The sequence below is a fragment of the Anoplopoma fimbria genome, chromosome 5, assembly GCF_027596085.1.
Source record: "Anoplopoma fimbria isolate UVic2021 breed Golden Eagle Sablefish chromosome 5, Afim_UVic_2022, whole genome shotgun sequence".
In the NCBI taxonomy this organism is placed as follows: Eukaryota; Metazoa; Chordata; class Actinopteri; order Perciformes; family Anoplopomatidae; genus Anoplopoma; species Anoplopoma fimbria.
The window spans coordinates 15,875,802-15,901,882 of record NC_072453.1 but is presented as its reverse complement, the minus strand read 5'-3'; the positions used below and the strand labels follow the sequence as shown (position 1 = coordinate 15,901,882).

At 37.8% G+C, this 26,081-nt stretch overlaps 3 protein-coding genes across 3 annotated transcripts in view; 2 read left to right on the top strand and 1 right to left on the bottom strand.

Moving 5' to 3' along the window:
- The window catches only part of smarcd2 (SWI/SNF related, matrix associated, actin dependent regulator of chromatin, subfamily d, member 2), a 9,454-nt gene extending 553 nt beyond the window's left edge, over positions 1-8,901 (top strand). The window contains exons 2-13 of the mRNA XM_054598561.1: positions 1,628-1,824; positions 3,312-3,354; positions 3,457-3,579; positions 3,957-4,076; positions 4,824-4,919; positions 5,393-5,494; positions 5,601-5,762; positions 6,167-6,264; positions 6,555-6,690; positions 6,774-6,896; positions 7,378-7,479; positions 7,602-8,901. Coding sequence (XP_054454536.1) covers positions 1,628-1,824; positions 3,312-3,354; positions 3,457-3,579; positions 3,957-4,076; positions 4,824-4,919; positions 5,393-5,494; positions 5,601-5,762; positions 6,167-6,264; positions 6,555-6,690; positions 6,774-6,896; positions 7,378-7,479; positions 7,602-7,655 — 1,356 coding nt within the window. The 3' untranslated portion in view covers positions 7,656-8,901. The remainder of the gene's footprint in view (positions 1-1,627; positions 1,825-3,311; positions 3,355-3,456; positions 3,580-3,956; positions 4,077-4,823; positions 4,920-5,392; positions 5,495-5,600; positions 5,763-6,166; positions 6,265-6,554; positions 6,691-6,773; positions 6,897-7,377; positions 7,480-7,601) is intronic.
- A 721-nt stretch (positions 8,902-9,622) lies between these two features.
- psmc5 (proteasome 26S subunit, ATPase 5) lies at positions 9,623-14,499 on the top strand. Its single transcript, XM_054598301.1, has 12 exons — positions 9,623-9,701; positions 10,970-11,041; positions 11,139-11,208; positions 11,334-11,431; positions 11,523-11,579; positions 11,862-12,092; positions 12,664-12,790; positions 12,883-13,073; positions 13,635-13,733; positions 13,815-13,925; positions 14,009-14,095; positions 14,335-14,499. Exons 1-12 carry the CDS (start codon positions 9,678-9,680, stop codon positions 14,386-14,388), a joined length of 1,221 nt encoding a protein of 406 aa, XP_054454276.1. The 5' UTR covers positions 9,623-9,677; the 3' UTR covers positions 14,389-14,499.
- Positions 14,500-14,573: 74 nt separating this feature from the next.
- On the bottom strand, positions 14,574-25,781 carry LOC129090915 (MAGUK p55 subfamily member 3-like). The gene is made up of 18 exons (XM_054598302.1): positions 25,734-25,781; positions 24,124-24,242; positions 23,746-23,823; positions 23,505-23,585; positions 22,929-23,066; positions 22,151-22,232; positions 21,693-21,778; positions 21,503-21,577; positions 20,945-21,141; positions 20,742-20,806; positions 20,445-20,462; positions 20,106-20,147; positions 17,036-17,188; positions 16,870-16,950; positions 16,359-16,452; positions 16,155-16,263; positions 15,374-15,493; positions 14,574-15,168 (listed from the first exon to the last, which is right to left on the bottom strand). The coding sequence occupies exons 1-18, from the start codon at positions 25,768-25,770 to the stop codon at positions 14,989-14,991; spliced, it is 1,755 nt and encodes a 584-aa protein (XP_054454277.1). The 5' UTR covers positions 25,771-25,781; the 3' UTR covers positions 14,574-14,988.
- Between the last annotated feature and the right edge of the window lie 300 nt (positions 25,782-26,081).

Below are 26,081 nucleotides of genomic sequence, written 5' to 3'. Positions count from 1 at the left end.
CCGCATTGTGAATGTGGTCTGTATTTACTCACTGCCACCAATTAATGAAGTGCAACAATGCAATTTGTATATGGGGTTATAATTATTGATCATTTTGTGCTTTTAAGTGTTTAGATTTTTGATTTATGATTAGTTTAACAAATCAATGTTATGTGAATGTGTGAAAGAGAAAGTCACGTGGCTGCCTCCCCCCCAGCCTCCTGTTAGTTAGCAGAAAACAAAAGTAAGTTCATCATCATCATCATCATCATCTGTCAGAGCTCATATATGATCCCAGTGTTACCACCATCTGCAGCTCCATGTGGTCTTCAGTTAAAATGCATTATTACAGTCGTCTCATGTTTGTTAGTTAGAGCCAAATGTGTTCAGATGTGTGTTTTTCTGTTAAACAGAACATTCACATTACATTACATTTTACATTACAGTCATTTAGCAGACGCTTTTATCCAAAGCGACTTACAGGAAGTGTATTCAACATAGGTATTCAAGAGAACTACTAGTCACCAGAAGTCATAAGTGCATCTCCTTTCTTAAACAAGCATCTTAAAGCATAAACCAGAGCAAAAGTATAGCAACAAACTAATACGAATATAATAAGACCCAATGCAGAGGCAGGAAAACAATAATTGCAACAGACTAATACGAATATAATAAGTGCAACAAACTAATATGAATACAATAAGTGGAACAAATTACAATAAGTGCAACAAACTAAACAAATACAATAAGTGCAACAAACTAATACGAATACAATAAGTGCAACAAACTAATACTAATATGAATACAATAAGTGCAACAAACTAATATGAATAGGATAATGCAACAAACTAATATGCAGGATAAGTGCAGTGATGCAATAAGTGAAGGCTCAGGGCACATACATGGTTGATTAGTCCATTAAATTGATTATATAACAAGATAAAGATTGGAAAGTCAAGAAATTTGCCACTAAACACACATACATAAAACAGAGATAATCACAGAAAAAAATCATACATACGAACATGTATGTCACAATATAACATCCTAATAAAAAACTTGTTTATGTTTTTTTTTTTTAAAATTGCTATTCTTTACGTTATCCGATATGCACGTACTGTACATTTATACAATATGTTTGTTTTCATTGCCTGATTTGTTTTATACTATGACTAGTACTATAAGTTATGCTTCACACAATGTACTATAGAACATTTTAATTTCTCTCCATCTTATTATCCTTCCGTCATCTTTTTTGCTTTAAATCTATCAGAATCATCCCATCTTTTGTAAACCAGTTCTGCAGGAACAAAATGCAACTTATGCATTCACATACAAGCTTATTTGAACCCTTTCATGCATAGAGGTCACTACAGTGGACAGCTATTCAAATGTTGTTTTCTTGTATATGAGCGCTATTGTAGTGGCTGATGTGCAACTACGCCATCAAAACCCCCATGCACCACAAGAAAACAACATTTGAATAGCTGTCCACTGTAGTGAACTCTATGCATGAAAGGGTTAATAATCACAATTTTCTTCAAAATGAGAGTAGTGAGTACTAGAAAGGTCTGGAGAAAGAAACTTGTTTTTTTAGTAATTAAATATGATTTTGAAAGTGAAATCAGCATCATCTTTTTTTCTTTAGCGCCCAGGGATGCCATCCAACAGAGTAGGGGGCCCCATGGGGTCAATGGGGGGTCAGCTGCCTGGTCCTTCTTATGGTGGTGGGAACATGCCCATGCGGCAAGGCATGGGGCCTCCAAGCATGGACGCCTCAAGGAAACGGTTCCTTCATCTCCAGCAACAGCAGCAGCAAGAGGCACTGGGAGGCCTAAGACGAGGGTAAACTGTGAAGACCTGAGAGTGTTTGTGTGAGAGGAGAAGAAGAAGAGAGGGAAAGGAATAATGTCAAGGTTGATTGATCAAGATGAACTCAGTTATTTAATCAGTTACTAGGATTTTTACCAATTAATGAATTGATTCAACTTTATTTTTTAAACAATGGTAAGGTGAATAAACAACAATTAAGTATTTACTTGCAATACATCTGAAATACTGCAAACTACTTCATGCACATCATATTTAATGCAACAATTACTCTTCTTTTCAAAACTTCAAAAACTTTGAGATACAAAACCTAATTTTCTGACTTTGACTAACTAAATCAAAATAACTTGTGTAAAGAGTTAGATGCCTTCCTAGTATTGCTTTTTTGTAGCTTTTTTTGATGTAATGATGCCAGAAAAGTGTTCATAAGCATCATGAATTTTGAAAGAGGAATGTCTCATGATGAAAATAGTTGATTTTTGTCCTCATGCACAAAACTGGTAATGTTTTCATCAGCCAGGACAACAACTACAGCAGTATGCTCGTGTACTTAAAATATCCTAAAGAACATAACTTTCATGTTATGCAAATGTTAAAAACCATTGCATTGTATATATTTTTCCATACGTAACATATAGTCATAACGATTTAGTGGCTAATGTTGCCTGTTGCGGCTCATTGAGAATATAACAACACCACTATTCATTCAGGATGTGTTTTTCTCTCGGCAGTCTGCTTGTGAAGTCACTGTACTGTTAAAAGCACAGCTCAAACCACACAGACACGAGGATGGGAGTAACTTGTGACTGGTCTTCGCTTTCAGAGCAGCAGACACGAGTGGATATTTTTGACTTGAAACTGTTTAGCAATATCACGCTCCTAAATGCGGTGATCCAGGATGTGAGGCTGCATTTACATCATCGACAATGAACATCTTGTCTTTAAAGCTTTATCTCAAAACAAAATCCTCAGTATAGAACTGTTGCTGTGCCACAGTGCCAGAGGCAGCTATCTAAATTCTTAATAATGAGCTTGGGAATTAAATGTAGTCCTATTGAGGGAGAACTGTGTAATTTAATTTCAGAAACAAAGGGGCTTTTATGAAGTCAGTGGCGATGATGAGTCAGAGCCCAAGGTGATCATTGGATAGGAGTTAATGCAGAGGTACCACTGGCCAAGATTTTGTTATTGCAATATGAAGTCTTCACAAAATAATTTTGAATCACATTAAGTTAATTAGGTTTTGCTGCAAGTCTCTTATGTGGTGTCAGTTCCTTTGTTTATTGGTGAATGGACGTCATTCTTTATAAAGGCAAATCCTCAATGATTACACATTGGCAACATAGTACAGTGAGTCCTTGTTTGACTGAAGTTATTTTAAGCCAGTCGTTCTTTCATATTTTAGGGAAAGCATATAGTTTATGTGGTCAATTCATGTATGTAAAGTGAACATAGTGCTTTGGAAATCGTCTTGTTTTTTATATTTTCTATGTGATTTTTAGAGCAAAAAGACGCAAGATGGCTGACAAGGTTCTCCCACAGAGGGTAAGAAAGTTTTAACCATCTCAATAATACTTTAGATGGATTCAGTTTGTTCAGAGTTGGCTGTTTTCCCCTAATATTCATGCAATGCTGTTGGCTCTTTAGATCCGAGACCTGGTCCCAGAGTCCCAGGCCTACATGGATCTCTTGGCGTTTGAGAGGAAACTGGATCAGACCATCGCCCGTAAGCGTATGGAGATTCAGGAAGCCATCAAGAAGCCCATTATGGTACCAATTTTCCAATATTGAAAAGGATATTTAAAAAAAATAACTTTCAGGATTTACGAAGAGCTACATAACTTCCATGTTTTAGCATTACGACATGTTTTAGTCCTTAACATTTGGTAATGCTGTAGAAAATGCATGCATTGAAAGCTTAGGTAGGTAGACTTTCTTAATCAAGGTTGGAAATATACAGTATATTAAGGACATTACAGAATGTGTATACATTGACTGGCTTTTGGAGAAAAGAGCCAACTATGAAACTTAAAAAAAGTCTAAATTCCAAATGTATCTTATCCGAACTTGTCATGGTTCATTTTTGTTTGAGGAAGAGTTTTTACTGGAGTTCCTGATATATGTGCTTGTTCATCTCTATGCCACAGCAAAAACGTAAGCTCAGGATCTACATTTCTAACACGTACACTCCCAGCAAACCCGAGGGTGATGAGGCAGAGAAGGTGTCCTCCTGGGAACTGAGAGTGGAGGGGAAACTTCTGGAGGAAGTACGTGAACCGCTTTCTTCATTTGAATCTTCTTGCAATGTTTCTCCATTGTCCCAGCGTGGTCTGACTCTGAGTACTCAAGTCTGTGTTATTTCATTTCTGTAAACTTCAGTCATTCAGCTCTGGTTGGCCTGAGTCTTGGCTCAGACCACGCAACCAGATGTGTGTTTACAGCTCTCCCCACTCCACCCCTCAACTCCTCTCTCACACACACACACACACACACACACACACACACACACACACACACACACACACACACACACACACACACACACACACACACACACACACACACACACAAGCTGATGTTCTCTTTTGAAACAAGGAATTGAAACCATCGGCCGTTACATACCATGAGCTGACAAGCCTCCCCTCTCACCATCAATTCCAGCTCAACTCATTGTGTCATCTGGGGCCACATGAAGGAGGATTTTTCTTTTTCAGCTCATTTTTCTCCTCTGGCTCATTTGGTTTAGGATTGCGTAGGAGTTTTGCATGCAGTTACAGAAAAAGAAAAGAGATGTGACGGATGGAATGAAAGGGGTCATGTTGTGCAAGCAGACTTTAACAGGGCTTTGGAGAAGGCGGGGGTGGCGCACCAGCTTTTTCTAGTTGTCTACAGTTTTCTGCTTCACCACCCGCAATGTGGTCAGAGCCAAACAATGTGCCTGAACTGACTGACACTGCACAATAAGAAGACAAAGAAAGATAACAAGCTCTTTCTTTTGCACTTTTTGTTCCTAGCCTGGCAAGCAGAAGAGGAAGTTCTCATCTTTCTTCAAAAGCCTGGTGATTGAGCTTGATAAGGAGCTCTATGGACCTGACAACCACTTAGTAGAGGTATGACATCATTTTAAAGGCATGTGATGCATCCACCCCAGGACATCTTAGGCACACGGACACCAAAATGTTCCGAGACTGCAATGATCAAAAAGGGGGGGTTCAGCTGGAATCATTAAAACTTTTGGAGTCAATCCTTTCTTCTTTTAAGACTTCTTGAATCTTGAAGATATATCCCAACATGTTATATAAATAAATAAGATCAGAATCGTAATCAGTTTGATCTTTCACATGTTTTATTGACATAAAAAACATGTTATGGCACGAACAGCAGTGGAGCAAGTTGTGAAAGTATCTAAGATAATAGATACCCAGCGATTGCACAATATAATAATACTGGCACCGTGCTACTATCGTATCATAGCCTTTGCATGTATGGGTCCCACTTTTTGTATTTATTTCAGCTTAGATTTTGTTTAAACTCTCATTGGATTTAATAAAAAATAATCTGATCTTTTGACTTTATCTTTCAGTGGCACAGAATGCCCACTACTCAGGAGACAGACGGTTTCCAAGTCAAAAGGCCCGGCGACGTGAACGTTAAATGCACCCTCCTGCTCATGCTCGACCACCAGGTGCATTTGCTCGGTTACCTTCTCGCTTATAGTCCTATGCCTTGACGGGATGACTTACGTACCTTTTTTAACCACCCCTTTCTTTGCTCCGTGGCCTTTTTTTCAGCCCCCTCAGTACAAACTGGACCCACGGCTGGCTCGTCTGCTGGGTGTGCACACACAGACGAGAGCCAGCATCATGCAAGCCCTTTGGCTCTACATCAAGAACAACAAGCTGCAGGACTGTCATGAGAAGGAGTACATCAACTGCAACCGCTATTTCAGACAGGTAATGGAGTGGCTTTAAGGCTACACAGGGCAGCAAGACGCCAGCTCACCACTTAGGCATTTATCAGTGACAATAGCTTTAAAAATCATTTGTTGATGTATTATATCAAATGTGCAGAGCCTCGTTAATGTTGAGGTTTTTTTTTAACCCTTCAAACTAATTATTCATACACCTAATAATTTGTACCATTTGTAGGATTTGTACCATGATTTAACTGTTAATTGTTCATTTCAAGAATAGATGTATTCATACAATCACCTAAATGGTTGTATAGGACTTAAAATGTTCAGCATGTATTCTATTGTATTTTTATGTTTTGATGCTTGTGGAGGGACTCAATTAAAAAAACCAAACTTTACCTTCATCATGTCAAAATTGCTCAGTTTTAAACCATATCTGTTCAGATCTTCGGCTGTCCTCGCATGAGGTTCTCTGAGATTCCCATGAAGCTGGCCGGCCTGCTGCAGCACCCTGACCCCATCATTATCAATCACATGATTAGGTAGGGGAATGTGGATCATTATCCCCCTTTCTGTGTTTGTGCACGTGTTATGCGTTGACATGCCAGTATCGTCAGGATCTCGTTTTTTTTCTAGGTTTTTCTTCAAAAGACTTTAGTTTTTACTTATAAGCTCTAATTTTCAACTTAATGCATTTATATGAACTATTGTTCTTTTTTTTTTTTAGCTTCATAATTTGGACCATCAATACTGATTCCTGGTCTGCTCTTTTTTTGCATCAACAGTATTCTTGACTTGAATTCGTTTTTTCTGTCCATGCGTCTCTGAGCAGTGTGGACCCCACAGATCAGAAGAAGACAGCGTGCTATGACATCGATGTGGAGGTGGATGACCCGCTGAAGGGCCAAATGAACAGCTTCCTGTCCTCTACAACCAACCAACAGGAAATTGCTGCGCTGGAGATGAAGGTAAGGCAAATAGGAAAACATGTGTTTCTATTTTGTTTGTCTTTAAATGATATTAATTATTGCACTGGTTGTGTTCGTTGTAGATTCACGAGACAATTGAGTACATCAACCAGCTGAAGACCGAGAGAGACTTCATGCTGAGCTTCAGCAATAAACCACAGGACTTCATCCAGGACTGGCTCAAGTCTCAGTGCAGAGATCTGAAGGTAAACATTTGCTCCCATCGCTCATGTACTGCACGTTTTTCTCCCCAGGAGTCTCTACCAGATGTCTGACACTATACTGTTTCTTTTACACAAAGTACTGCATAATGTTTTCAAGTCTACTAACAACATCTTTAGTTTCTTGAGTTTTTTAAGAAATACTTTTCAAAGTAGCAAGGTTGACTGTAGATATCTTGTTTTATTCTCCACTTCTTTAAGCTTATATTACTTTTTTATCATCCGTATCAGTGGTTTGCTTTAACACATTTGAAGAGTTTTATTCAAAATGCAGGGGACAAAACAGGCCTGGCATAGATTTCACAATGTTTAATAAAAACATGCTCTAAGAAATCCCATGTTTCCCTGCACCTATGACACACTTGTGATGAAACGAACTTAATGAATAAACATTAACACAGAGCTTCAATTTGTGAATGTTTGTGTTCAATGACAAATCTTTTTTTTTTTTTTTTTTTTTCGTCAGTTGATGACAGATGTGACAGGAAACCCAGAGGAGGAGAGGAAAACTGAGTTCTACCAGGCTCCCTGGGTACCAGAGGCAGTGGGGAGATACGTTTACTCCAGAGTAAGAAATAACCCAGCCTAATGCACTGCTTGATGATGTACATGTTAGATAGATGTTTTATTGAAAGGTGTAGATTGTTATTAGTTTTGATATGCACTAACACTATCCCTTTTCTGTTTTAGTTGCAGCAGAGAAGACAAGAGCTGGAGCAGGTTTTGGGTATCCGACTCACCTAAAGACATATTCCACTGCCAGCTTAAGTTGATTCATCAAATGTTAATGTCTACTCAATCAATATCGAAATGTGATGGGAAAGAAATGAGCTAATGTTGCAGCTTAAATGTTCATAAAGCCATCCTCACTGACATGGTATGATAGACTAGCGTTTAAGTGAAATACATACAAGATAATAGGTCTAATATCAACAAAGTATACAGGACCAAAATGATTAACATGTACTTAATAATGTTTGCCTTGCATTGTCTGTCACTTTTAGCCTGTTCAAATAGTCTTTGCTCTGTTTTGTAATATGTTTTGTTAATGGTACAATATGCTTAAATAGTTTTAAGTATCGGTGCTGTTTAGGTGGTTTTCACCATCACATTGTGTGCTATTTTGAAAAGGGTGTCTGTTTACCTTCACATTTAAAAGCCATAACCTTTAAAAAAGGAGCAATTGCAAAATATATCCGTGCTGAGAACATTGTACACCAGAAAAATATATATTTTAATTTCAAAAATGTATGTAGAAAAAAAAAAGAATATATATACATACTATATATAAAGTATAAATATATACTTTAAAAAACAAAAAATAGGAATTCTTAAGATGTCTCATAGCTGATAGGAATTGATAAGAAGCTTTTTATGCCAACAATAATTTTAGGTGCTGTTTTTTTTATCATGGTGGTTATATCATTTGAAATGAAACATTTCTTGATTGAGCCATTTATTTGAGTCTGCTCTGTCCAGCTGGAATTCAGCAGTCCTTTTTTGTACTTCTTGGATGTTTACATGCTGGTATGTTTGTTATTGGGGTTGGTACAGTTATTGTTATAATGGCGGGAATATGAACTGTGGGCTTTTCGGATTAAAGGGTTATTCCTGGAAGATCAATACCTCCCAAGAAGATTAACTGATATTAACAAAATAGGAATGCAGTTGTAGTGTGTCAATTTAACAATGCACCACATTGTTGTGTACAGTTTATGGTGTCATGGGTTAACTTTTCTTTGAAATGCTATTTTGTTATGATTTTGTATCAGAGGGTTTCCTAATTGTCTTTAAACATTCCCTGTTAAGAGGTATCACAGTGCCAAAATTTGTTTTGTGAAGAAGGCACTTAGAATTTGAGAAATGTTGTATACAAATATTTTTTTGTACAGCCTTTGTAAAAATGTTTGCATGTTGTGTATCAATCAAAGGCCACTTAACTTTCATACATTTTTTTTTGTATTTTTTACAATAAATATACTTGCAAATGTTTGTTATTTCATTGAATAAAACACATTACAAGGTTGCCAATGGTATTATTAATTAAAATATTGGTGTTGACCTATAACCATATCCTTCTACTGTGCAACTTCAACTGTGTGTAAAGGCTGGGCCATGGGTGTGCATGTTAGGGCAAGTCTAAGAGCTCAGGTTCCTCTGAGAGCAGCAGTTTCATGTTTTCATATTTTCAGGTAGGGCTCACCTTACCTGTTTTTAACTGCCTAGACAGGTATACAACTTCACCGCCTTCAAGCCTTTCTTATTATTATATTCCTTTATTGATCCCCATGGGGGAAATTCAAGTGTTGCAGCAGCTCAACTACACAGACACAGACAATAAATACACATACTATACAACTACACAGACACAGACAATAAATACACATACTATACAACTACACAGACAATAAATACACATACTATACAACTACACAGACAATAAATACACATACTATACAACTACACAGACAATAAATACACATACTATACAACAAAATAAAGATAGAACAGGAATAAAAATGTACAGTTTGTAAGGTGAAACATTGTAATAAGCAAAGATGTGACCAAAGGTTGCAAGAGTAAATTAAGCTTTTTGAAAATGTTATAAGGTCATGAAAACAACAACTTGAAAAAACAACTTGAAAAATAATGTGTACTTCTCTTAAAAGACCTGTAGGTGGCGATGTGCGCATAAAAAAAACAACCACCGAAGAAGAAGTCTTCCGGAAATACGTGTCTCCTCAGCCGGATGTAGAAAAATCCAAGATGGAGGTGGACGGAGCTGATCATGTAGGTGTATTTTTTCTGTCGTTTTGTTGAGTTTTATTGTTAATATATTCTCAAAGAGACGTCACTATTGTGTTATGAGTCTAATTACGATCTTAAACTGTTTAATAATAGTAGGAATGACCGCGTGACGCCGCTGTACATTATGAAAAGTGACTTAATTCATTCTAAAAAATGTGTTAGAAGTCTGTCGCTTTGCTGTCTCATTGTAGCTAACCTAGCTAGCACATGCTAACTGTCAATGGAGCTAGCTGCTAGCTTGAGCTCTCAGCATCTGTGTTCTTTATAATTCAGTTTAGAGTATAAATAGTGTTTATATACAGTTTTTGAATAATTAACGTTATTAGTTTTGGAAACATCAAGCTAGCTAGCCTGTTTCACGCCTTGTTGCTGCGGGTTAGCAGGCTAGCTAGTTAGCACTACTGTGAGCTAGCATGAAGCTAGTCAGCAGGTTTAAACTACTGAGGTGATTATGGAGGGTTATATTAACATTTACTTTTAGCCCATTTGACTCTTGTGTTGTTCAATTGAGCGTTAACTGGTTCCTCTAGTAGCTCAACACGTTAGTTTTTCTTTTTTACATCTACAGACATTTACATTACATTATATTTATTATTATATTATATTATATTATATTAGTTATTTAGCAGATGCTTTTATTCAAAGTGTCTTACAATAAGTGTATTCAACATAGGTATTCAAGAGAACTACTAGTCACCAGAAGTCATAAGTGCATCTCCTTTCTTAAACAAGCATCTTAAAAGCATAAACCAGAGCAAAAAAGTACTACAAAACAATAAGTGCAACAGACTAATACGAAAACTAATAAGTGCAACAAAAATGAAATACAATAAGTGCAACAAACTAATATGAAATACAATAAGTGCAACAAACTAATACGAATACAATAAGTGCAACAAACTAATACGAATACAATAAGTGCAACAAACTAATACGAATACAATAAGTGCAACAAACTAATACGAATACAATAAGTGCAACAAACTAAATACAATAAGTGCAACAAACTAATGCAATAAGTGCAACAAACTAATACGAGTACAATAAGTGCTATGAGGAAGGCTCAGGGTAGTACTTCTTGAAGAGGTGAGTTTTCAGCCTGCGCCGAAAGATGGGCAGCGACTCTGCTGTCCTGACGTCAGTGGGGAGTTCATTCCACCACTGAGGGGCCAGGACAGAAAAAAGCTGTGACAGACAAAACAATTCACTTAAAACAAGTTAAATAAAGTTTGATTTGTTTTCATTGACAGATGGAGATGGGGGAGAGTAAAGGTGGCTCGGGTCTCAGGCAGTACTACTTGTCTAAGATAGAAGAGTTACAGGTAAGAAATGTATCTGCAAACTTTCAGTCGTTAATGTTACTGTATTACACAATTTCTGCTTGTTTTTCAACCCTGACCCAATGTTTTTTTTCAACAGTTGACAGTTAATGACAAGAGCCAGAATCTCAGACGTCTGCAGGCGCAGAGAAATGAGCTCAATGCCAAAGGTACACTGTTTGTCATCCCTCCAACGTCCCTATTTTCCGAAATTTTATTTCATTTTGTAACTTAAAACTTTACATAATTTTTACCTATGAGTGAAAATATTGAAGTTATACTTTTTATCTCTCAGTGCGTCTCCTTCGGGAGGAGCTGCAGTTACTTCAAGAGCAGGGGTCCTATGTAGGGGAAGTGGTTAGGGTCATGGACAAAAAGAAAGTGCTGGTTAAGGTATGCTGTGTACTTGTAATATAGTGTACCACACTAAATGTTGAGTACTAGCTGGCAGTTTAAATTAACATGTCACCGTATCATTTTTCAGGTGCATCCAGAAGGAAAATTTGTCGTGGATGTGGACAAGAACATTGACATCAATGATGTTAGTATTGTAGTTGTTGTTAACCTAATTATGGTTGATATTTGGAGTCCTTGAATAGTTTCCCCACTGTTATCTTAACAATAACAAAAGAGAAAAGTTGCAAAACACATTATGCCTTTCATTTGTAACCACCAGGGCACAAGACTGAAAAGAAAATCAAGCATGCCATATTTGCCACCCTTTACATTCAGTCATTGATGATAAGAGGATTTCATGTCAGGGATCATTAAGCTAGAAGTATCCTTTCCTATTATCTCATCCCTTTTGTTATTTCTGCATCAGGTGACTCCCAATTGCCGTGTAGCTTTGCGTAACGATAGCTACACCCTTCACAAGATCCTGCCCAACAAAGTGGACCCTCTGGTATCCCTTATGATGGTGGAGAAAGTGCCAGACTCCACCTATGAAATGATTGGTGGCCTGGATAAGCAGATCAAGGAGATCAAAGAAGTGATTGAGCTGCCTGTCAAGCACCCAGAGCTGTTTGAGGCTTTAGGCATTGCACAGCCTAAGGTGAGTGATTGATGAGAGAGCTGATGGTACACAAGTGCTATACAGTTGTTTAGTTTTGTTGCACTGCTTCCTAAAGGGGACATTCCTCTTTTAGTTTCTCTGTTGTAAGAACGTACGAAAAAGAGCGCATCAGATAGGGAGACGTTAGAGCAAGGCCAATATGGTGATGTCACTCGAACACAAACCATGACCTTTCAGATAAGCAAGGCTCCACAACCACACTGTATATTGTTGCTTTGCATTAAATAGTCTGTATTAAATAGTGGTCTTTTGAATACAAAAACTGGAAAAATGCGCATCACAATTTCCCAGAGCCTGATGTGATATTTTTCAGATGTTGTTTTTTTAGTTTACAATGATATAAAAGAGGAGAAATGCAAAGAGATTTGGAAAAACTGCAACCAAAAAAGTTTTGTCATTGTTACTTAGTGACTGGAACTATTAATATATCATTAAATAGTTGCAGACTTATTTTCTGACATTCAAGTAATTGTTTCAACTCTGGTTGTGTTGTATTCATTTGTCAGTGTGCAGTTGGTTCTGATCTCTGTCTGGCTTTGATTGTGTGCAGGGCGTTCTGCTGTACGGTCCCCCAGGTACAGGGAAGACCCTGCTGGCCAGAGCTGTGGCCCACCACACCGACTGTACCTTCATCAGGGTGTCCGGCTCTGAGCTGGTCCAGAAGTTCATTGGAGAGGGTGAGACTCTTTCTCTTGTTAATACGTTTATCAAATGATTTTCCATTCATGGTTCATTTTATAACCTTGGTTCCTCCCTGTCTTTTCGGCAGGCGCCCGTATGGTGCGTGAGCTGTTCGTCATGGCCAGAGAGCATGCTCCTTCCATCATCTTCATGGATGAGATCGACTCCATCGGGTCGTCTCGTCTGGAGGGCGGCTCAGGCGGTGACAGTGAGGTTCAGAGGACAATGCTGGAGCTGCTCAATCAGCTGGATGGTTTCGAGGCCACCAAGAACATCAAGGTAGCACACAAACCTTTCATTATAGCTTCGTTATAAATGTGGTTTTATATCGTGCATAGGGCAGCCCCTCCCTCAGTTACAGTATATTTCAGTGGTAGCACTTTTTCTCAAACCCCCCGCAATCTAGTTCTCAGTGATAACACTTAAACATTTTAAAGTGTTTATCTACAGTTTTCAATATAAATTAAATTAAAATATAACTTATCCCATGAAGACACTTTTAATCAGTTCATGTTCATATACCAGCATCCAGTTATAGACATTTCACAAATGAGTTGACAAATATGTAAATGTAAATTAACCTAAAAATACCTTATCTTTAAAACTTCATAATAATAATTATTAATTGATAATTTGTGGATATTAGTTTTTTTTATAGGAACAGCTCGTTAAGGAATACTGATTTTGTTTTTTCATAAACTCTGTATATACAGGACCAAAAGATGTAATCCCATAATGGATGGGCCAAGTCTTTGACATGACAAAGAAATAAAATAAATGAATATGCATCAATTTGTTTTGTTTTTATTTTGCCTTAAATTCAAACTCTCTCTCTCTCAGGTTATTATGGCCACCAACCGTATTGACATCTTGGACTCGGCTCTGCTCAGGCCAGGCAGGATCGACAGGAAGATTGAGTTCCCTCCTCCAAATGAAGAGGTAATCACTGGCACAGCATATACACAAACTCATACATGCTGTGGGCGGTTTTGTTTACTTATCCTACTTCTGCACAATTAGGCCCGTCTGGACATCTTGAAGATCCATTCCAGGAAAATGAACCTGACACGTGGCATTAATCTGAGGAAGATTGCAGAGCTGATGCCTGGAGCCTCTGGTGCTGAGGTTAAGGTGAGAACTGGCCCACTAAATGGTAGCAGTTGGGTGTAAAATGACAGCCTTTTGTTTAATTTTCTTCTTTGTGTATTTTTTAGGGTGTTTGCACAGAGGCAGGGATGTACGCTCTGAGAGAAAGGAGAGTTCATGTCACCCAGGAGGACTTTGAGATGGCTGTGGCAAAGGTTTGTGTAACATTCTCTTGTTCAGTGTATCTTAGCTCACAAATCCTATTTTTCAAGGCCCCTTTCACACCACTGGCCTCGTCTCAAAATATTTAAACATGGAGCATTCCTTCCCTGTCTTGAGTAGAATGAAGCTTATCCCTCACCTCTTATTTTGAATGTCAAATTTAATGTGCATACTTGTATGTTGTTTCTACCCGTACCTGCCTATTAATACTGTTCCATGTTCTCTTCACCAGGTGATGCAGAAAGACAGTGAGAAGAACATGTCGATCAAGAAGCTGTGGAAGTAAAAGGCCTTGTGTAGTCTTGGGCACAATGCGAACACATGTATATTTTCTTTCTTTTGTTTATGGTTTGGTTTATTATTGTCATTCTAGAGTAAATGGTTTCCCCAAATACAGGATGGTGCATGGGTTTTATTTCACAGGGATTCATTATCTCCAAATAGCAGTGCCATGAGATAGATTCAACACATTTGTCTTTTTTAATACAGACTTTTGTCAAAGCCAAGTTAGGAAACAGTAACACAAGTACAGTCTCTGTGAGGAGATGGTCTGCATTTTTACTATTCCATTGTACAATAACCCTTTGTAAATTCTTGACATGGCACTTCACATTATAGCTGCTTTTACATAGTTGACCATACTGAGTGCAGATATTTGACTGTGGCTTACATGCCTATCAGAGCTGTTATAGTGACAAATCCAACACAGAAAGGCTTGCTTGATGTTCAGATCGATGACATTTTAGCGACAGACTTTACTCAGCCAACTGTCACAAACCTGAATGTGTGGAACGCTAAGTATGGCAGTAAACACTAGATGACTCCAACACTCGGTTTAATCTGTCCTCCACACGCTGAGGGTCCACGGATCCAACAGTTAAGAAGTCTAGCTCCTCACCCAGGACACGGGCACCCACTGACGCTCCATCTGCACCCTCTCCAGTACCACCTGGAGCTCAGCCAAGGCACTGACTGGCTCCTCCTTCACCAAGACGTAGTCCGCCCAAGAGCCGTAGCACTTGTCGATCCTCTCAGCTGACTGTTTGATATCCTGCAGGTCATCCTCCTAGTCATCACAGGGAAGGAGAACACGTGTACACATTTTAGTTTTGAGTAATTAACAGACGTTAAAATGACATTCATGCAAAGACGTGGTAAGTGTGTTCATCCCCGTCAGGAGGTAAACGGGAAAGGCTGCATTGGGACTTTTATGATTAGTTGGTCCCATTTGTCAAGTATTCAAGATTAAAGCCGTGTTTAACGTGACTCACCGTGACACCTGAGCTGAGCGAGGAAGAGGAGCCAAGCAGTTTCCTTTGACCGTCACAGATGCGAGGCCTTACAAAGATCACGTACGGTTTGAACTCGGCAGTACGTAGAGTCCTCAGTGCCTGAATGTGGGGGTATAAAACAAAGCATAGTACTTCTCAAAAGACAATGACAACACTATGCAGATGTTTAATGTTATGTCTTCCGTTTGCACTGTAAATATGAAGTCCTATTCAAAGGAAGCACGCCAGCATTTAATGTAGAACTAAGCTAACGCCTGAAATGCCTTATAAAAGCATACTCTTAAAAAACCAAACAAAAAAACCACTGAATTAGGTCATTGCATAATCATTAAATTACACTCAATATAACAGAAGTGGGGAGGACTAATCAGTGGAAATAAAAAATGTATTGCTTGAGTCTGAAAGCCCCCCTCAGTTCCCTGTGAATTCAATGTTCTGTATGCTGTTCCAATCCGGACATGGTCGTTCTTCAAGTTCGAAATAACTAATTTAACTTTCTGATTAGGGATTCTAAAACTTGGAATATACTGTCTTCTATTCTGCATGAACGCTCAAGGGATTTAATTGGAGTCATGTGGCGATAAAATGAGTTACAAATGTGTTATAATATAGTGTAGGGGCCACACTTTTAAGTCCTCGTCATCTGACTGTCTGCACAGGTCTTTGCATATGTATTATTGTGTTAAAAGTACAGGTACTTGCCAGGTGATGCAATTTTAATTTGAAATGACAGAACTTGCAGGTCTGCTTAGATACTAACCTCTGGCTGCACATCCACAAGACAGACCTTGTTTTGATCCAAAACCCTGTGAATGGAATCCAAACTGGTGCCGTACAGATTATCTTTATACTCCCCATACTCAATAAACCTGCAGAAATACAAGACCACCAGGGATGAATTGCATAAAGCATTTGTTGCAATCAATTAGTTTAGAAGAATAAGTATACAGCGCCTGGTACTCACTTGCCACTCTGTACGTCGGCATCGAAAGCTGCTTTGGTGATGAAGTGGTACTCCACTCCTTCTCTCTCATTACACTTCCTGACTCGAGTAGTGTCTTCATGTTCATGTTTAAACACAGCCAGCAGAGAGACGGGGTGTAAATAAAAGATAATATCTGAACCTTTGTATGTTTTGGGGATAGACACTTTATAATAAGGATACTAAACACACGCTAAAGTAAGGAATAAGTCATGATGCCGTCATACCGGTGCACCAATGTCTTACCAGCCAAGTGCGTTGCCACATTAATGTGTTTGTAATAGTGATTAACACAATATCCAAATGCCTCTCGCACTGTAGCTGATTTATTAAGTCTATTAAAATCCTAGATTACAGCTACTGACTGAAAAAAAACTGCTTTTTAAGCACAGACCAAGGGAAATAAAATGCTTTCCTATCACAAATGCAAACTTCATGTGAGTGAAAAGTAAAAGAAAAAGAAGGAAATATTTAAAAAGGCAAAAAGACTTACGAGGCACAGCCAAACCATAACGTCGAGGATTTTCAGCAATCACCTTCTGTTTGAGCTCAGTGATCCGAGCTCCGAGGGAACCTGAGATCCATCATAACAGAATAAATAGCTGAATAGATAGTAAGACAATATAATCGCGTGTTTTTCCACATGTGGCAGAACTTACCTAACAGTACTATAAGGCGAGGCCTTTCACCAGGACGGGGCAGATATTGTGTTACTTCTTCATAAATCAGGAACTCTGTGTGATTGGCCTCTGGAGTTTCTCCTTGTGAATTGTGCCGATCTTTCCTGAGGCGGAAACTTCTGCGCAGGCCAACTGTGGTCAAAGAAATGAAATTACAAATGTAGAATGGCCAGCGATCCATATACTAAAATCCTTTCAAAGTGTATTGCCAATCACACTCTGTGGTTTCTTAAACTAGTCATTTAAAGTTTCTCAACGTCAAAATTTAAAACTGAAAATGCCATCAATTTCAAAATCAGTATTTCTCACTCTGATTCAAATTCTAATCCTGTGCCATAAATCACACAACACAGACACCATGAGAAATCAGTAAGAGTACCTGAGTAAAAATCCCATGAGAGAGCATGGCCGCAGAAGGCAGGGGCTGCTTTACTCTTGGGAGAAACTACAGCTCATATTAGACCATTTATTCAACCAGCTTAAATCTCACCAACAAAATAGAAGCTTAGAAGCCATGCATGCTGCGTCTACCTCGTCACCAAACAAAAACAGAACACCTTTAGCATGGAGTGTGAGGAGAGGCCATTTGTGAAGCCCAGTGAGATAAACAAGCTGCCATGAGGTGCAACAAAGGCACTGTGAAGCTCTGTGGCTGAAGCGTACTGCACAAAAAGCCTGCAGGAGGAAGAAGTCCACACATAAAGTGCTGAGCTTCTCAATGGAAAGCAAGGACTAGAAGATACAAACACACTCCCACCTATCAATCCCGACATGTTGAGGAATACAGAAAAAACAGTTACTGTGAAAGCACAAGTCGAACTGTTTTTTAACTCTACAGTTTTCACATAATTGTTCATCAATATTCTATTTTTTCGAGATAATGTACTATGACTTTTGTATTAATTTGTATAAAAAGACTTGATCTTGACTTTTTTCATCAAACAATATGAAACTATGATTCTTTTTTACTTATTTCCATGTACTATACTATGACTCTTTTTTTTACTTATTTCAATGATAAAATGCTACACTATGACTTTTGTTCATGACCTATTAGGACATACTGTACTATAACTTTTTCCAACGTGCTATACTATGAATTTTGAACTCATTCTATACTATGATTTTTCAACATACTACACTATTTACACTAAGTTTTTGGAGAATACTATACTACTTTTTTACTTATTTCAATGTACGATATTATGACTTTTTTACGACTTTTTTCGACATGCTATACTATGACTATTATTTAAAAAGAATTTGCCCTACTATATTATATCATTTTTAGGACTTTTTTCAACAAACTATAAGATACTTTTTGGACATACTATAGTATGACTCTTTAAGGACTTTTTTAGACATGCTTTACTATGACTTTTTTTTTACAGCATACCATGACATTTTTAGGACTTTTTTCAACGTACTATACTATGACTTATTTATCAGTTTTAACGACATACAATACTTTGACTTTTTACCCATACTATACCTTTACTTTTTTCTGACTTTATATACTATACCTCTGACGTTTTTCGCCATACTATTGTATGACATTTTTCACACTTTTTTTTTACATACTTACTATGACTTTTTTTTTACATACCATACTATGACATTTAAATGACTGTCGTCGACATACTATACAGTGACTTTATTTTGACATACTTTACTATGAATTTGTTACATTTTTTTGCATGCTATTTTATGACTTTTTTTCAACAAACTATACTATGACTTATTCAGCACGTTTTACAACATATACTATGACTTTTTCCACATGCAACATTATAACTTTTTCATGTCTTTTCCAACATGCTGTACTATGATTTTTTTATTACTTTTTCGACATACTATACTATGACTGATTTAACAAACTTTAGGATTACTTTTTTTGATATACTATACTGTGTCTATTTTATGATTTTTTAAACCATACCATACTATGAATTTTTTCTGCGTTCTATACAATTACTTTTTTCTACATTTTATTTTGTAACTTGTTTCGACATTGTGATGTCAACAAGGGACAATGTGTTAACTTTCATCGGTTTCATGCACTTAGTTTAGGTTTCTTTTTCACATTTAAACACTTTAAAATACACACATACAAACTTATTTATCATTGGACACATCGAATTTGGGTTCATATAATAAACAGTTTTATTAGCAATTTGTGCAATTTTATTTTTTGGGATGCACACCTTTAGTTTCTTTGTCAATTTTCTTTGTCAATTTTGCTATATTCGTTTTATTAACTGATGTTATTTAATATCCATGCAGTTAATTTGTTATGATTCATGTTACCAGTTCCTGGGGGTTGCTGTTAGGAGTTCATATTGTTTTTTATTACTTTATTCTCACTTTTTTTGACATACTATACAAATACTTTTTTTGCCAAAATAGACTGACTTTTTTATACATATAAAAATACAATGACTTTTTGGACATACTATACTATGACATTTTGATGACTTTTTCAACATTATCATGACTTTACTATTACATTTTTTCGACATACTATACTATGACTTTTTTTTTTTTTTTTTTTTACATACTATACTATGACTTTTTTCATGACTTTTTTCAAAATACTATACCGTGACTTTTTCATATTTTTTTTACGACAGACAGTACTATGACTTTTTTTCACATTATATACTATGATCTTTTTCGACATACTATGGCTTTTCTTTTTCCTTTTTCAACATGCTATACTATGACTTTTTCATGACTCTTTCCACATGCATTATATTTTTATCATCTTCTGCCCATTTCAATACTTAGCTCACAATTAACATGGGTGTTGCTGAAATTACATTCTGTTGTCACTATTAGCTACAGTTTTTAGTGGACAACACTGCAGTTTAATGTGGAAGTGAGATGGAAAAGATATACAGTATACATTTATCTGTACACTTGCGGGCTCCCTGAATCATCAAAACTTTGAGAACTCCTGTTCTAAAGAGAGGGATGGATTTGCAGACAGATTGAGCACAAATGTGATGTTGCAGTAATTAATATAAACTCATTGATCGTGACTCCTCACCTGTGTCCTTTCCATTTAGAGTGCCCTCACTGTCACAGTCTTCTGCAGGGTGGCATGCAGGAACAGAAGACAGGGTAAGAGGGAGGAGAGGTTGATGTTGAAGGTACTTTAATGTCAGAACACAGCAGGTGTAAGTGCAGTAACTACATGAATTAAAGCGACTGTAAAGGTGAAAAAGGGTTAACTTGTGGAGGGAAAAGTGCAGCATAATTTGTTTTTTCCCCCCTAGTATAAAAGGTGGGGTTCAGATAGAATTTCATTTACAAATTCAGACCATAATAACATGTAGTCAATGTAGGGATTGGCGTTTTTTTCTAACATGAAGGTTTGTCCACTTACCTCTCTCAGCACGATCATCTGAGGTTAGCGATGCAAGGAATAACACAAAGCATCACTTTTCAGAGACAGCATATTACAACTGCTGTGATAATAACACAGCTCTGATCCTAGTATACACTGTATTAATAAAAGTACTTTTTCTTTGTCTCGCAAATGTCATATCTAAACAGTATCTGCACATAGAAATCCTTCACCCACTTGATTAGATTTGACCTGCAATACAAGCTGTGTCTGTAGATCTAAGCTTCTTGTACATTTATATTTACACTGAACTTTAAAAAAAAAAAAATGGCTTACACGTAGGAGCTTTGGAGGACAAAGGAGCAGGGAAAGAACCCATTTTCATCCTGTACCGCAGACGCCTGGGAAGAAAAAAATTAAAACGATAGGAGGAAAGATTTTCTTTTAATATGAAAAAAAGCAAACCTTTTTTTTTTACAAATCCAATATACAGTGGCCCTTAACAGTATTTATTTGACAGCAGAGTTGATGCTCACTACCTCTCCTGGAACTGTGTAGAGGGGATGAGGGCAGCACGCAGGTTACAGTCACCAATCCTCTTGGCCTGCCACCAGGTTGCGTCCTCCTGGCTAACAACCTGAAGTATGTCCCCCCTCTTAAAAGGAAGTCCCGCCTCTTGGCACGGCGTAGCCTTGTCCTCATAGGGCGTGTAGTCGAACAAAGCCCGAAGGTAGACCTTTTAGGAGCAGGAATATTTTATTAGATTTATTATATTATTATTTTTTGGTGAGAGACATGAGAAGATCAATATCACTATAATATCTGTTAAATATAAAGCTAGTGCCAGTAGTGTTAGTTTAGCTTAGCACAAAGATTGAAAACAGGGAAAAAAGCCTAGCTCATCAGGGGTCTTAGTTTTTTTGTTTGATTATGCTAATGTGACGATAAAATAACTTGACGGCGTCTACCTGTCTAGTTTTCATTTGGAAAATTATTAAAAACATCAAGCATCAATTAAATACAAATTTTTTACCACATTTTGGTGAAGAAGCAAATGGTTGTTGAGTCTTTCTAAAACAAACTGGTTATATATTTACCCGGCTTTCCTTCAGTTTGTCTTCTTCCACCACAGCTGGAATGATTTTCAGTGTGATGGAGCCTTGTGACTGTGACTGATCAAACACATCAGAGCAGCATCATCATGTATCCACAGTAATAGTCAGTGAATAATCATACAGTATGTGAACAAGTATGAAGGGATATGAATAAAAGCTTTTTATCCTTTACCAGAATCTGACTAATTTCATCTGGCCTTTTGTGGCTTATCAGGTTTCCATTGACCTCTCGAAGCTCATCCCCTACATGAACCAGGCCTGGAAACACAAAGTCTACTGAAAACAAGCTTACAAGAAAAACACAGAATGTGTAGTTTTTTTTACACTCTGATATGAACAAGAAACAAACAATTTTTCATTGCCATAAGGTTGAAAACATCTCCATGGCAACAGCCACAAGCAACCCTTGTTTGTAATCTCAAAATATGCAATCTTGTGGCACTAATCTCAAGGATTTGATCTCTGTCGACAGTTCATTGGGTTACACAACATAATCTCACTTCTCTGTCAGCGCATCAGTCGAGATAAGGAACCCTTGTTGGATAGGGGGTTTTGTTTGTTCAGAGAAAGTAAAAAATACAACTGACATTTGCATTGTGATGCATGTTGTGCGAACACCGTTTGTCTCACCACTGCGGTCAGCTGCCCCCCCCCTCATGATTCTGGCCACGATTACAGCCCCTGTCATCTCGTCTCTCCGGATGGTCGCTCCCTGATGGGAAACACACAATGAATCTGATTTCCAGCACAAATGTATCTCATCTGTAGTTCACTGAGGCTGATACAACCGTCTGTTAGACAGGTAACAGATACTCTTCATTTGCAGGTTGCTGGCTTTGCTGGAAAGATCAATAACCTGTTATAGTAAATGCCAAACCTATTTGAGACTAGAGATTTTTGATATCATCCAAGATCACCTCCCTACTTGTGCTTTAGCTCTGCTGGCTGCACTGGAAAAAGATGGTTCCTGTTGCATTGTGCTATTGATATGCTAGTGATCATGTGGTATCATTTCTTAACATACAGTACAACCCATTTATTTTCTATTCCTTAGAGTTTTCTTACACTGAGTTATAGCGCCATCAGTTTTCAGGTAAGTGTACTCCGAGTAGTTCATTTAAAGTTCAGTGTAATAGTACAACATTTTGATTAGATGATCGTTACTACCTTCATGTCAGTACGCTATTATAAAGCTACAGACAGGATATGGTAAACTTAGCACAAAAACTATAGAGGAGAAAACAGCTTGATGGATTTATTTTACAGCATCACACATACTCCAAAGCCTCAAAGCTGCTCCATTAAAATTAAGTTTTTAAAGCCCAACTTGATGGCGCAAGAATAACAGCTGTTGAGGGAAGGAAGAGCTCTTATTTTGACATGTCCTCAGGTGTGAGGCGGCTCTCACCAGGGGCTCTTTGTTCTTCACCAGGCGTACGATCTTGACTGACTCTTCCTCCAGGTCGTCATCCAGATCCTCCGGCAATGGCGGCAGCACCGGGTCAAAGTTCTTTTGGGCAACTGTGTCGTGGGCTGACAGCACCGCCTTTACAAAACGATACACATTCACAAAAGGCATACAAATGCACAGATGGATTTTAGGGCCTGAATGACAATATAAAGAAAGCAAGAGTCAGACAGGAAATGAACTAAGAAAAAGGAGGATAAACATCTACTTCACTAGCTTCTTTTGCAAATGTGCATTCCTTTTCCACAACCGTAATTTCTTCCCACTCTCCAGAAAGCCAATAAATTAAACATTATCCCTTGATAAAAGTAATTAGGCTTTCTTGTCTGTGTCTAGGGGTACAGAAAGCTCCGACGCTGGTGTTATGTCACAAATGATAAACGTAGAGGAAAATCAGAGCAGCTCAGGGTGAAGCACAGGAAAACAGTAGACAGTTCAGAGAAACACTGTCGGGCATTTATTAGTTAGTGTAAGTGTGAGGAAAGACACAAAACTTGTGCATGTGTGAGTGTGTACCTTGAGGTGGGGAGTGCTCAGAAGGAGAAGCAGTTCTCTCTCATCGTCCTCCAGCGGCCCGTTCTGAAGCTCTTCTGCCAGCTGACGATTTGAATCAGAAAATCACTGCTCGAAATAATAAAATCTACTCATGAATTATATTTATTTTACAATTACAATAAATGTTTAATTATAAGTTGTATTTGATTACAATATTCAGGTTCAGTTTGGTTTAGAAACATTGAGGAAATATTGCACCTACATCCTCTGCCAAACAGGTGGCGCTGTGTAGAACTGGAGTCGGGCTGTGCTTCTCATATTGCTTCAGTTTGTCATGAATCTGGGATGTGCAACACACGAATATACATACAGATATGCACAAACACACATAAAGAGTGACCTTTTAACACGACATTTGGAGGACAGTTTTCAAGAATCAGCTGATTTAAAGGAAAACAAAAATCTGAAATTTCTACCATTGTATATCTAGAGTAACATAAGTATTAGTAAGTTTCCATTTCCTTCAGAATTGTTTTTAACGTAATGAGATATCCCTAAGTCAAACATGGTTTGAACGCCACAGTCTGGCCGGAAATCAAAATATCAAGAGGTGACTTCTAATGAGAAATATCTGCTGTACCTTCATGAGGTAACCAAGGCTTTTCTCACTGAAGACATCTTTGAGGAAGACCAGGTCCTCTTTATGGTTGGCACCAGGATGGAGCTGAGAGGTGAGCAGGGCCAGGGTCTCATGCAACCCTACCAATCACAGCAAACAGGAGTTATGTTTTAATTAGGGATGCAGTTATACTGATACAATAACTGGATAGGGTATCAGTAACAATGGGGCCAATCAATTCAATCATTTATACTATATACATTATAGACCATACATTTTTTTAACAAGTTGCTAGTGCATGATTGAGTCAAAATTAAAAAAACAATTCAATACACTTATATCTTTGTTCCTTTTTATTAAGTTAGGAAAGCAATGTTTCAGTCAAGCCGTCCTTAGACATAAAAGAATGATCCCTGTTACTTCCACACGGCATACAGCTTATCAATAACACACTGGTATAAACCAAAAACACAGGTACAGGTATTGATATCAGGACTGAAAAAGTTGGATCGGTGCATAGTATTAATCACCTATTTTTCTGTCCTAAACAATATAAAAAAAGTGTTAATACCGACAATAGAAGCTTTTCTATCATTAGAAATGCATTATCATTACAGAAATAACATAAAAGCATTATGTCATACAATTTGATTTCCAATCAATTTGAACATGCATTCTCTCAAGATTGTAATGACACTAAATAATTTAATGTCAGCTTACAGTTTTGGTAGCTCCAAATGAGACTGGTGTCCCGAGCTCCATTGTGAAGTCTGAGATGATATCTTTTGCCATGAACATATGTGATAACCTCACAGAAAGGTTCTTTAAGCTTCTTGTTTCTAGCTTGTAATATATTTTCCAATAAAGGCATTCTTAAAATATTCTCCCAAAATATTCTCCCACCTGCAGTGGCCACCACGCGACCACTGCAGGTGCAGCCTGTTGAGCTCTCATTATGTTACGAGGTGGAGCTCTCAGGGTGCTTTCAAGTCAGCAGGGTGGGAACATTTGGATTAGACGGTAGATTCAATTTATTGCATTGTTAATTTATGCAGCAATCAACCTCAGTGTTCTTAAGTGTTCTTCTAGTTCAAGGATACTCAACTTGTTTTGCCCGGGGGCCACTTTTACATAATGACAGGACGACAGAGGCCAGTTAAAAAACACATAACATTCAGGTCTATGGTAAGGGGGTATATTTGCATTATGTATTTATATTTTCTATTGCCAACATTACATTTTTACATAGCTAACAGCCATATTATCCATTACAAAAAATAGGTCATACGCAAATGTTAGTTGCCAGATCTGGCGAGGGTGTGTTGCTGACACAAAGAAGGGTCTCAAACAAAGTACATTTTTCCCAGATTTGTATATTTGAAAAAATGCCATTTTAGTGTCAAATAAACTGAAGTTAGGTGGCTTGTGAAAAATGGGTCCAACATTTACATTTTAGTGATTATGGAGCAAAAGAATCGGTCATAACCTGTGCTATCGTTCACTTCTCCCATTAGAGTTCATGGACTCAGGACCTACCTCTAGTCTCCCAAAGGGGGCGGGGACCCGGCACCCTATCACAACCCCCCAACTACATTTATACACACATGGTATCAGAGAGAATGAACAAGTACCTGTGCTTGCAGACACAATGGGCATGGCTTCAATCATTCAGAGAGGCAGGAGGGTGAAGAGAGGGGGAGAACAGGAAGGGAGACAACACGAAGTTGGTGAACTCGATCCACTGGCTCCTTCTGTTCCTTGAGTAAGGCCAAGGCGGAAAAAAATCACAGAAAACTAGAAACGGGAAAAAAACAAACACAATGTGACACTTAGATCTGCAATTTTTTAAAAGGAGATTCAATTTAACATTTCTCAGAATTTAGTGTTTTCCCCAAAATTGTGATTTTATTCTGAGAACTCATTTTTTTGTTTCACAAATAATTTTAAGCTACATAGGCTTGAAAAAAAAAACAGGAGTT